The 12,608-nt window shown below is 39.1% G+C and overlaps 2 protein-coding genes across 2 annotated transcripts in view; both read left to right on the top strand.

The window, feature by feature from the left end:
* The window catches only part of Tif-IA (RNA polymerase I-specific transcription initiation factor RRN3 homolog Tif-IA), a 31,551-nt gene extending 27,364 nt beyond the window's left edge, over positions 1-4,187 (top strand). Inside the window, exons 11-13 of the mRNA XM_089248530.1 lie at positions 441-681; positions 3,733-3,805; positions 4,025-4,187. Of these exons, the coding sequence (XP_089104656.1) occupies positions 441-681; positions 3,733-3,805; positions 4,025-4,150 (440 nt within the window). The 3' untranslated portion in view covers positions 4,151-4,187. The remainder of the gene's footprint in view (positions 1-440; positions 682-3,732; positions 3,806-4,024) is intronic.
* A 3,083-nt stretch (positions 4,188-7,270) lies between these two features.
* On the top strand, positions 7,271-10,354 carry LOC149070749 (biotin--protein ligase-like). Its single transcript, XM_089248649.1, has 2 exons — positions 7,271-9,246; positions 9,351-10,354. Exon 1 carries the CDS (start codon positions 7,342-7,344, stop codon positions 9,121-9,123), a length of 1,782 nt encoding a protein of 593 aa, XP_089104775.1. The 5' UTR covers positions 7,271-7,341; the 3' UTR covers positions 9,124-9,246; positions 9,351-10,354.
* The last annotated feature ends 2,254 nt before the right edge of the window (positions 10,355-12,608 follow it).

The raw sequence follows: 12,608 nt of genomic DNA on the forward strand, positions 1-12,608 counted from the left end.
CGGAGCCTTAGGGCTCCATGTGCACTTCCCTGGGACTCCACAGCTACTTGAGGAAAATAAAATAAATCAATAAATTAAATAAAGAGACCTAAAGAGTTCTGCCTTATAAATTATATATTTAAAAAGGCTCCTAGAGTCAAACAAGTCTCCGTTATAGAAATTATACTCTGAAAAGGGCTCAGTGAGTCAGAAAAGGTAACTGTGGAAGTAGATTGTGATCGTTCACACGCACAGTTTTGATGAAACTTGGTTGTCTCTTTCATTTTGATAATACTTCAGCGGTAAAATATACCTCTGCTTTTTTGCATCACTAGTCTTGGAACGAATAACTGATGTAAGTCAGGTAACTTTTTTTTTTTTGCTGTTATTTATGCCTTTTGGAAAGAACGCTGTTTCAATTTATTACGTATACATCCTTGTTTTCCCCTCTTTGTTAACAGGTTTCAAGTATTTGAGGGGTCTGAATTTCGAGAGGATTGTGACATGCAGACTTAATCCATTGAAGTATTGTCACCCAATCGTTATACAAAATTTTGCCAGCATAGCAAGGAACTATCAAATAGCTTATTGTTATCCCGTCATCGAGAGAAACAACAGGAGTCTGATCTTCAATGTCATGAACTCTGATAATTTAGCTGCTATGGGCATGTTCTTCCCATTCGACCCATACCAGTTGAAACGGTAATTTTTTTCTTATACATCTCGTAATTTTAAGCTTTGTATATAAATTCTGGGAGTATGTTAAATTCTTGTTTGTGAAGCAATAAATGTGGATGTACAGTAGACTTTCGACAATCTGGCTGTATGTTGGTCACGCCAAATTGTAATAACCATTTAGTAATCCTGCATTTTTAGGCATGTTTTCTTCAAGTACAGAAGAGGATAACATGTCACTGCATATCGGTGTACAGAAGTTTATATTGTTTAAATAGCCTTTTTCAACTAACTTCCGGTAATCTGGCATATCCTGGTCTGATATGTGCCAGATTAGTGAGAGTCTACTGCAGAAGTGTGCAACCTCCGGGCTGCGAAAGATGTTTTTGAGTAGAAAAGTACAAATGCATAGCGTGAAACCCTATTTCCTTTATAATAGTATGGAAATTGGGATCCATACAGAATATTGCCAAAAAAAATTTGTCAAATACAACTAAAGTTGCCAATCACTGTCAAAGACAAATGAATGTTTAAGTACAGCCAAGAAGTTTTCAAAGGCAAGTGAAATTGCCAATCACAGCCAAATAAATTTTCAAAGTGAAGGTCATGGTCATCCTATATAGTACAAAAGTTTCTGGCCCACAAGCGGCAGAATTACTAAATATCTGGCCTGTGGACTGAAAAGGTTGTGCCCTCCCACCCAGTCTACCGAATAACTAAAATCATTATATAAAAAATGGCATAGATTGAAAACCTGTTTAAGATTAGACTCAGTTTCAAAATGTGTTGCCAGCCGTTATTCCGTAAATTAGATATTTTTGGCTTAAATGCCTTTCTCAACACCATTTCTGATGACCATTTCTCAAACACCAGTGGCTTCATCGTCAGCAGATATCACATGAAGCTGACAGCTTATCATTCTGGGAAATTTAATTTTCTGGATATTATACCGAAACTAATATTACAACGATTTCTGAAAAGTGATCTGACTCTGCTCAATTTATTTGAATACTAAATGTGTCTAAAATGGTCTAATATGTGTCTAAGCTAAGGTTTTTGTGTTGAAAGAAAGATTTAAACTTCATGGGGCCAGACTCCTGTCAGCTCATACCCCACCCTGTGTGAGCCATGAACAACCTCTTGAGACAGTCATTGGTCAGCTAGGCTTATACAATACAGTCCAATCAGTGCAAATGTAAGCTGGTCTCCCATTTGAAAAAGCTCTCCACAGAGAGTAGGCAGGCCTACAACACGATACTGACTAAACATTAAAAATTCAAGCATTTCCATCTTTACTTCAGAAAATGGAAGACAGATGGTAACATGAACATGAAATAAATGCAGCCCGACAGCATAAATGCGTTAGGGCCAAGCATACATTCAGAACACACATTCTCTCTGGCATGTGGCAATTTGTTAGAAATTCCCTAGAGGAATGTGTATGAGGTTCATGCTTGGTTAAGTAGTAGTAATTCAATCTGTCAGCAAAACATGGTATATGTAGCATGTCGAGAAACAAACTTAATTTTTCTCAGCTTTTCTCATAATACATGATGTTTTCATCTAAAACGACATTTATGTCTAGCACCATCCGGCAAAAGCTGAGTAAATGCGTGGCAACATCAAGTTTTTTATATCTCAGGCTTTTACACCTATTTGCATTTAAATGAGGCTGGATTATTAATACAGTAAAACCTCTTCTAACAGCCACATTTTTTGGAACTGAACACAACATTACAAGAAACTTCTGAACAACAATTTCCAAACAATGGCCACTTTCGACATGGAGTCGGGAAAAAATATGCATATTGAAGAAAAAATATTTTTAAGAGAGTTAAAAACTTCAAAACCGCTCCCCAAACTTCATGGGGGGAAAGATTATGTATGCTTTCTTCCCCTAGGTACAAATGCTAGATGGGTATATTGAAGACAGTGGAGAGGGGAAAAAACTTGAAGAGATCATATAAGGGACAACAGAAGACCTGTTGTCAGCACTAATCACTAGGAGAATATTCAAGTTATCTGATCACTAGAAACCCTCTGTTTATTCGGCACTCCTTACTCTAAGGGATGGTAGTCTAAAAAAATTTTGAAAAATGGTGCTTCCAAATAAGAATAGTCCGGGGTATTAATTTTTTGAGAGGGATGTGTCAATCTTTTTTTTTAACAAGAATGTGTCTTTGGCTATCGGGTTGAACGCCCTGGGGAAAGATCTAGTTGAAGGTCCAGTGTGAACAAAGAAATATTTGGGGTTGCTGGACAATCTTCTCAATATTTTATTATACACTGTCTTGGTCCATATCAGTTTTTCTCGCTTTTTGTGTTCTACCTGAGCACTGCAAGCCTAAATTTTAGGATGTCATAATAATTCTGTATATTGATTAATCAATTATTGTAATACTTTGTCAAATTTGTATTATCAAAATATATTCATATGTTTTAAAACAATTATATAACTAATTGCAATTAGTTACAGAATGGATAGTCATTTCACGTGCTATATGTACAGATTGCCAATTTTAGTTAGTTTTTTTTCTTTTTCAGAATTTTGTTTTTCCCAATAGCTGCCACATTTTCACGGTCCTGTTAGTGGCCATTGTTGGGAGGTTTTACTGTATATGATTGGCGTAGGGAAGGGCTTTCTGATAATAACTAATACTGAGTTGGAGATATAAAAAGAGCAATTCATTTGGAGTTTTCAATGCTGAAAATATCAGGGTTTACAAAATATGGCCTCTGAAATTCACGAATAAATTTAAAAAATGTTAAAATAGGCATTTATAGCAGGAAAAATTCAAATAAATGTTTTTACAAAAAAAGTTTGAAAATAGGCAAAAAAAGGCATTTTTGTCTGAACTTCCGGGCTCTATTAATGACAAAAATTGTGTGGAAAAGTTGTTTAAGGTACACTATTACTTTAACAGTAAAAGACGTTTGTTGAGTTTTTTTTCTGATGCCAAAGACAGAACTTGTTTTAAAATCTGTTCATACTCGTTTGATACAACTGATCTATCTGTTCATGTCTGTCCAGGTGATATGATTCATCATGTCTTATGTAATTTGCTTCTCTTTTGAAAGGTCAAAAAAGTGGATAGAACCGTTATATAGGACGTATGAAGGAAATGTTGATGAGGATTCTCAAAATAACGACGTAAGTATACGCATTCTCTTATGTATGGAAGAGAACATATACGAATGAAAAATGTGTGTAAATTTTCCATCATTGTTGACACATTAACTGATTTAGATTCTGAATCACATTGATCCATTTGTTTGTTGCTTTTTTTCCGTGTGAGCATATTCTTGTTCTGACCACTTGTTGGTCAGTATATGGCATTGTCTTAATCACAGTGTCTTTTTGTTTTTGTAGGATGAAGCTTCATTCTTAGAAGAATCCGATGTCCAATCATCATCGTCACACAATCCTCTCTTTTCATATAGTTCATCTCCAGGATTCAAACAAAATCTGCATTCAATGTCACAGATAGTTAGATGATATCAGCGCAAAAAATAAAAATGGAAAATTCTAATTATTTGATTAATGGATTTTTTTCATACATTGTTGTTTAATGCAGAACTAGAGTTAAACTTGTAAATGTGGTTTTAATTTTTGGCTTTTTTAGCACCAATGGTATTATTATTGCTTGAGATATGTCATGTTTTGCAATGGAAATACAATAGACGCTCTATTTTATGAACTAGTTTTCTGGTCCCAAGCAATTTACTGTGAATCCTGCTTATAACATTTTTTACAAAAAATTATCATGAGAAAACGTAAGTGGGGGAAACGCTTTAAACGCAAAATCTCAATGAGTGCTAGTAATAATAGATATACCATAAAAATAAGCAGGAAAAGTTGTACTAAGCTGGGAAACGTTATGAGATCCTCTGTATTATTCCTTTAAACATCTATCTTATTTACAAACTTCCAATTTTTCTAATTGACTAACTAATATTCCTAAAATCGAGTGTCGATTGTTTTTTCAACATTTCAAGGTTATAGCTATCTAAGTTGAATTTTTTGCCACGATCTTACTGGTGATCATTGAAACTAATACTGTTACTGCGAGTAATTTGTCACCAGGTCTATTTCTACAGCCCTTTCTCGTCCAACATCCTGACAGTGGCTTGTAATTTAAAAATTTTGGGTTGTGCAGTAAATGTTTTGCTTTTAATGAGCATTTATAAAACTATCTCATGCCCAGCCTGGTCCAAAGTTTCTTGGTGAATATTTGCTTCCAGAACACTCTTTATGTTGTGACTGTCAGCGTTCTTCAACAAATTGAAGGAGGCTCCTTTGACTTCGAGTGGAAACTGGAACGTCCTGGTCGTTCTATTCAACCAGTCTTTCAACACCATCTATCCTCCAACATTTTATGATCATTGCTGATGGCAGAGCACCCACTCTACTCACCCATGACTAACTTTGGAATGCATTGGGCCGGGCTGGCCACTGGTGTGGCTTTACAAGTATGACTTTCACTGGTCATAACCATTTACCTTCAGGCAAATTTATGTTCTAGACCGGACCCATAGGCTGGAATAACTATCCCGCCACAAAAATACATATTTACTCTTGAAAATCCGTTCTAGATTTCATTACCACCAGGTTTTCGAGTCATTTTTTGTCGACTCAGAAATGCTCAAACATGACAGACATGTAAAATTAAAAGAAAAATTGTGCATAATTATATGCGCAAATCATTTTCATCCACGGTTTCAAAGACTATGAATTAAAATATATACTGTGAAATCTTGTTTTTTATACTCTGCAACAAAGAAAAAATATTGTAGAGAGATTGTGGTGTTACATTGAGAGAAGAAACTGTTTAATATTAAGTTACAGGCGTTTTGAAACTAGAACTGGAAAAAATTATCATTTTAGAGGGATTTATCATTATATCGAGTAACTTTGTGTGTAGAGAGGTGATTTCCTGAAAAAATTGAATTTGAAATTAGGTAACTATGCCTATAATTTTTTTTCCTGCTCGAAATTTGCCGCCCTCCGAAGTTCACCACCCGTGGCAGTTCTGGCTTTGAACATGACAAATGTAAGGTGACTGTTTTTTGGAGGACATCTGGTATCTCTAAGTGCATATCTAGTGCTGTGCTTGAATTTTTTTTTAGTGCTGCCATATATTTTTCAAACTAAGTGAAATTTTGTGATTGAATATTTGTGCTGTTGTTTGCCTGATGCTCTCTGTGGTAAGACTTTTTAACAGGGAGATCGGGTCATATTTGCATCTCAAAGTTGAAAACCACAGAAAACCCAACTTCCGCTTACCACCTTTGTTGAATTCTTGAGCCTGGATTGTCACAACGCTAGTCCGTCATTGTGACCGCACAGCAGCTCAATTCGAAACTACACTAAAAACTGCATTTTTATTCATCGAAGTAAATGTTGTATATTTTATTTAAAAATGATTTGATTAACCCCATTTAAAATTATCCTCATCCGCATTATAACTGCCAGTAGAAATCACGAGAACTCGCCACCCATAAGTTTATTACATTGAATGGAAAAAAAAAACCATTCTTTCTCCCTCTCTTTATTATCAGAAGTCATCCTAATTCCCCCGGGCTAATTGATTTCTGAGTCCAGGGCCGTCTTAAGAACATCATAGGTCCCTTGTCCAAGTGATGTTTCTGAAGCCCACCAGACAAATTTACATGCTTACTCTTAAAAATTTCAACTAGATCTCATTTTTGTGAGGTGCCCAGATAGGCCATGCCTGACTAGAAGTAATTGCCTACAAATTCTCATGATTAATCTCGAAAATCTGATATTATCGTGAAGACCCCCCCCCCCTTCCGGGCCGTGTGCCGTGCCGTGGTGAGCCCATGCGCTAAGATGGTATTGCAGGACGGGGGAGGAAACATGTCGGACAAAGTTTGACGACTAATATTCAGGCAAAGCTCTGTGCAGTGCTAGCTGGGCCAGTGATTGCTGAAATGAGAGACACCGGAATTTCTCCGAAATGAGGGGAGGGGGGTTTGTTTTTTTAAGAAAACGAGATATTTTGGGATTGAGGCTGTGTAAGGGTAAAATGGGGCGATATTGCCCACTTTGGGAAACACTGATCTAAGCCATGGCCCCCACATCCTGGAGTGGGGTCCCTGCGCTGAGATCTTTCACGGGACCTTTCTGTAGTTAGTTTATAGCGTGAAAAGCAAAAATGGACTGCCCTGTCAGCAGCCGCTCCCCCCCCGGGCCCATGATCTAAGCCAAGGGCGTAGCGAGGGGGAGGGACTTGGGGGGGGCTCTGGTTCCCCCCCCCCCCCGAAATGTGAGAAAATGACCGAAAAAAGGGAAAAAGATGGCCAAATCCATTGTTCTGTCACTTTGGTCCCCCCCGAACGAAATTTCTGGCTACGCCCCTGATCTAAGCACAGTCTTAACGGACGAATTTTTCAAGAGACTGCATCCATTTGTGAAAAATCGGGACATCTAGTCACGGTAAGTCTGCATCAAGATGTTCAAAGCGGGACTTATGGTCAGACATCAAACATGTATCACACAATTCCACACGAGTTCCAAGTTATTTTTGGCAACATAAAAAATTTTCTGCTACAATATAAGTAAACAAATGCACATTAACCTTGTATATTTCTTTTTTCTACCCGTCCTAAAACCCTAGGTTGGTACAAAAGGACGTAAAACAAGTCAAGTCAAGTTAAACAAATGGGATGCTGCATGTAAACTTTAAAGGAGGCCATAAGCGGTCCTACTGCCGATATCTTCGTAGTCGTTTCTTCTCTTTCTGCTGGCTTAAAAATTTTTCAAGCAAAAAATTATCAGCAATGGCGGATAATGGCAGCACCATGGTCATGAAACCTCCGAACATCCTGGTCTACACCGGCGAGGACGACGTCCGGTGTCCTCATTACCTGAACGTCGTCAGCGGACTCAAATTCTGCCTGGACGCGGATTGCTACACGATTAACCTTCTCTCGAATTCCCAGGTCACCAGCAGTCCTTGGCAAGAAAACTGCGCCGCCCTGGTCGTGTCCGCCGTCCACCGAGATGGCCGTCCTCTGCTGAAAGACGTCTCCGAAAAATTACAGTCGTTCGCAGCAGGAAGTGGCTCTTTACTCTTAAATTTCTGTACGAATCTCGAGTTGCCGTCTAAAGGAATCGGATGCGATGTTGTCAAGGACACCCGGGGACTCGTCCGCGTTGACTGCAAAGAATGGAAAGACGTCGTCGTCATGAGGGGAAACTTGTCCTTCACTCTTGCTGGTGCCGGCCAGGTTCTGGTGAGCGACGGTGGAGGGCCGCCAGTCGTCTACAAGTCCGGTAATGTCCTTGTTTCCGAAGTCCACTTGGAGCTCGACCCCGTCGCTGTCGTGAGTGACGCTGGGAGTGACTTCGAGACGTTGAGCTCGACCAATAATGGCAGGTTGAGTATCCTGATGGGTATTCTTTCTGAACATTTCGGTTTAATCTGCAGTGCGAGTAAATTACCAGAGCCTAGTCCCTGTTTCACATTCACCAAAAATAAATGCCATGAATCCCTTGGCGACGCATCTATTATGAATAATAAGAATCCTGAATTGTTTTTTGTGAACTATAACAAATTGGATAAATTACCCGAAGCGACAAGCTGTTCATTACCCATATTAGTGGACGCCCCAGATTATGTGGTGAAGAAGTATTTCGACAGTGACAAGTTTTTCAAAGCCCTGAAAACATGTCGTTTCGGCCACCGTGTATTTTTCGTAGATGTCGTTAGCACGACTATGGATGTACTAGACAACCTACAGCGGTGCGAGGGTTCCATCATAATCGCTTCAATACAAACGAGGAGTAAAGGACGGGGTCAGAATCAATGGCTGAGTCCACGTGGTTGTGCGATGTTTTCTATGTGTTTTTCTCTGCAGTTGGCGTCCAAACTCGGTCAGAGGCTTTCTGTTGTGCAACAGATTATAGCACTAGCGAATGTGCTCGCTGTGCGTAGGCTAAGTGGGTATGAGGATATTGATATCAGAATGAAATGGCCTAATGATATATATTATGGGAACAAATGTAAAATAGGTGGAGTCTTGGTTACTTCCTCGATCCAAGGTGGCAAGGTTAAAGTGTTCTTAGGATGTGGTGTCAACGTGTCTAATAACAAGCCGACGCTGTGTCTAAATGATATAATACAGTTTCATAACTCTACTTTGGGTGTAAATTTGCCCATGCTGTCGAGAGAGGTGTTCATGGCATATTTCCTGAATGAATTAGAGGCTTTGGTTGATGATTTCCAGGCAAACGGTCCAGATCAGTTTGTGTCGCTGATTTATAAATATTGGCTGCATTCGAACCAGAAAGTGACTGTGGATTTCTTGAGGGAGGAGGTGACTATTACTGGTATAGACGATTATGGATTTCTCGCCGTTGAAACTGAGAAAGGTGAAAAGGTGACATTGCAACCTGATGGTAATAGTTTTGATCTCCTAAGGAATTTGATTTACCTTAAAAATTGATTTGGAATCTGAAATCGGTAGTTCTTGCTTTAAAAAAATTGTTGCTGCATCACTGGGATGACGAGGTGTGCATTTGTGGCGAGTTCGTCGATTCAATTGGAGTCAACCTCATACATTCTTGTGGTGGGTGTTTTTATAATGTCTTTTCTTGTTTTAATCGAATCGCGTCGGCTGTATAAAAATTCAATTAAGTTAGCTACATTCTATTGTGTTTTGAATTTTTCTAGGTGCTGCCATCTATCACCTCAGAAGCAAGTAGTGATAAAAATGGTCAGGGCCATAACTAGGCTGGAGCAACCGGGGTCACAAGCCAAATAGGAGGCCTCGCAAATAATGTACATTCATGTCAATTATTTGTGATATTGTATGCGTAATTTTTCCCATTTTAAGGGGCTCCAAAACAATGTCTTCCCCAGGGCCCTGAGAAAGCACGCTATGGCCCTGAAAATGGTGCCAGTACCTTTTGAATGAATTGAAAAATTCTCTTCACAAATGCCTGCTGTTGTAATAGGAGTGCTGCTGCGACCACTATTTAAAGTGCGGAACTTTATATACAAATGTGTTGCTTGTTATTGCTATTTAAATTGTACTTGATATCGTTTTAGGTATGTGATATTGTTAACAATCTATTTGTTCGTACAGTGTTATATCAATAAGCATAAAATGTATGAGAATATTTTTTGGGGTTTTTTTTTGGCTGAGACGAGTGTTCTCACCATCTTGCAATTTAAAAGTAAGAGAAGTGACATTTATTCTCCTTAATTCTACTTGTGTTGAGATTTCTCAGACGACAAACTAACCCTTTCTGGAGATTTGCACGAAACATGTTTCCTAATTTCTGCTGCACAAAACAAGTGAAGCGTGTCATGCAGTTTAATTTGTGTCTAGTGGGCAGTTTGATTTTGTTAGTGGCATTGTAGACATGCTCAGAGAAGAGTTTGCATTTCGAGAATGTCTTACAATGCTGATGGTTCCTCGTTGGAAAATAAAAAATTTGCTACACAAGTGTTCACTATTGCAATAGGATTGCTGCGGTGACAGTTTACTTAAAAGAAAAAAAATCGAAACATTTATGAATGTTGTCTGTTTTCATTGAAGTTGTAACCTGAGCTATAAATATGCGATATTGTTAATGGTTTGTTTTGTACAGTGCTATGTTGGAAAGCGAGGAATGTGATTTTTATGTTGGGCTGTTTTCAGTCGATAAATTTTGCATTTACATATTTTTTTCTTTGTTTGTTACACATGTGTGAATTTTTTTTTATTTATTTTCACTGATGCTGTCGATATTTCTCGCAGAGTCCAGAGCCATTTCAAAATTGGATTTGTGTTCTTATTGGTACGTGTAAATTCGATAAACTCTATATTAAAATTAAATAATTAAAATAAATTTGATAATTAAATCTGAATGTGATAACGAGTTCAAGACTATAACGGTTGTCTGGGGGGGGGGCCCCTGAACTGTCTTGTAACTACTATTATATGCCAATGTTTTTTCCACTTTGTATAACGAAACCTTTTCATTTCATCAAAGACTTGAGTGTGAAGTGCATTAGAATTCAAGCTACTAAGAAAGCTTGTAATGCAGGACAAAGTGGCGTTCTTCTCCTGCCCCAGATTCATTTTCCCACATTATCTGGTTCTTGGGGAGCGATTGCTCTCATCCCGATTCGGAGGGGACACGGATCCAGAGCTGGGGGGGGGGGGGGGATTGGAATTGTCTTTTTAATACCGAGATACAGTGCAACTATATTGATTGAGGCCAATACGAGGATACGCATTTCCGTACATTGCATAACATAGTGAAAAAAATAAGTGTTTTAACAAACTGTCATGCCATCATGGCCAGGACAAGCGTGATATTTTTTTTTCACACTAAATTCTCTATACGGAGTCCCTCAAAAATCACCCAGGTCCTGATCAAGTGTCCTGTGACAATGTGCCACAGATCACTAAAGTACAGGGCTGGAGCCCAGAGCCGAAAAGAGGACCTCAGGAATATACATTTGTTTTTGCGTAATTTTTTTTCTGGTTAAGGAGCTCCCCTCCCCAATAAAATGGCTGCCCCGAGAAGGCACTCTACGCAGTGCCGTCTTAACGCATGGGCCTACCCGGGCCTCGAGAGAAGAGGGGCCTCACAAAAATGAGATTTGGTTGCAATTTTTTGTAATTTACCTGGTAGGTCCTCAGAAAAACCACTTGGCCCGGGGGCCCATGGTGTTCTTAAGACGGCCCTGACTCTACGGCCAATTTGACACGCTAAAGTAATTTGATAATCATTCGTGCACCACTTGAGTAATTTGGTTATTATTCACATGACTAAAATGTGGCCACGGGTTGAGAGAACTAATGGGAAAAGGCTGTTTTTTTTTTCTCCCCCCCCCCCGTTTGTTCTAGCACCGATAAAATGATATTGATTACGAACATTGGTTTGAATACAATTGAATGAGTGCGTGTTTTTTTTTACATACATTTAGGAAGCATTATTTGAATGAATCATTAAATTTCTGAATAATGTTGCACGAACACAAAGTGTATTTAAAAGCCAATTCATTTCACATGATTCCGACATTTCTCAATTCTGTTTCTGTAGAAAAGCAATTTCTTATTGCATGCTCGGAAAAACATCTGTCGGAAATCAAATATTCTTTCTAAAAATTTAAAATAAATGTCCCCTGGAACTAGAGGATATATTTGAGGCTTCTGCGCTCACAAAAAAAACTAGTAATGTTTCGAGAATAATTACTCTACTAAATAAATCATCAATACACAGCAGTTTTTCATTGCTTTAGCATTAGGAGATGTCATACGATGAATCTGATGACGTCACTCAAACCTTGAGAGCCAGAATTGACATTCTGGTTTTACGACCTATCTGACGAATGACGTCACTAATCTCTCCGATGATTCGTGCATTGTTTCTTCGCCCCTCCTACTATTAATGTCACTGCACGTTCTGTGTTTCTCATTCGTTCTTAGATGACGTCATGCTGACGCTCAACAAGAAAGACGGGTTTTCCTAGGAGCAGGTTTCATGTGCCGCGCGCAACGTGATTCGCCCAGTGCGACACGCCGTCCACTCACCAGTAAGAAAAGCAGCATGACTGTTTTCCTCCAGAGCGTAATACGGCTCACGACGGCGCTTTACGTCGGGCGTGATTGGTTGACTGCTTCTGGAGGAGTCAAATGCGTCGTGCGCTGCGCGTTTTGCCGATGCTGTGTGTTTTCTTTCCCTTCCCTTCAAACCGGAGCATGGCAGACGACAGAGTAGCTGATGCCGAGGCCATATACTATAATACAGTCACCCTGATATGATGCGCCACGCTAGGAAAACACAAACGCGTAGCGTGATTATGTAACGTCGGCGTTTATGACTGTATGAAAGCTGTATGACTGTTTTCCTACAGAGCGCAATACGGCTCACGACAGCGCTTTACGTCGGGCGTAAGGCAAAGCGCAAATTGAGCCGTGTGCAGCGTTCGCGA

The sequence above is a fragment of the Pholcus phalangioides genome, unplaced genomic scaffold (assembly GCF_987345545.1).
Source record: "Pholcus phalangioides strain wild (caught in Gottingen) unplaced genomic scaffold, Ppha-v1.0 ptg000020l_1, whole genome shotgun sequence".
NCBI classification, from domain to species: Eukaryota; Metazoa; Arthropoda; class Arachnida; order Araneae; family Pholcidae; genus Pholcus; species Pholcus phalangioides.

Coding starts and splice junctions, on each gene's coding strand:
- LOC149070749 (XM_089248649.1), top strand. CDS start 7,342: ATGCTGCATGTAAACTTTAAAGGAGGCCATAAGCGGTCCTACTGCCGA.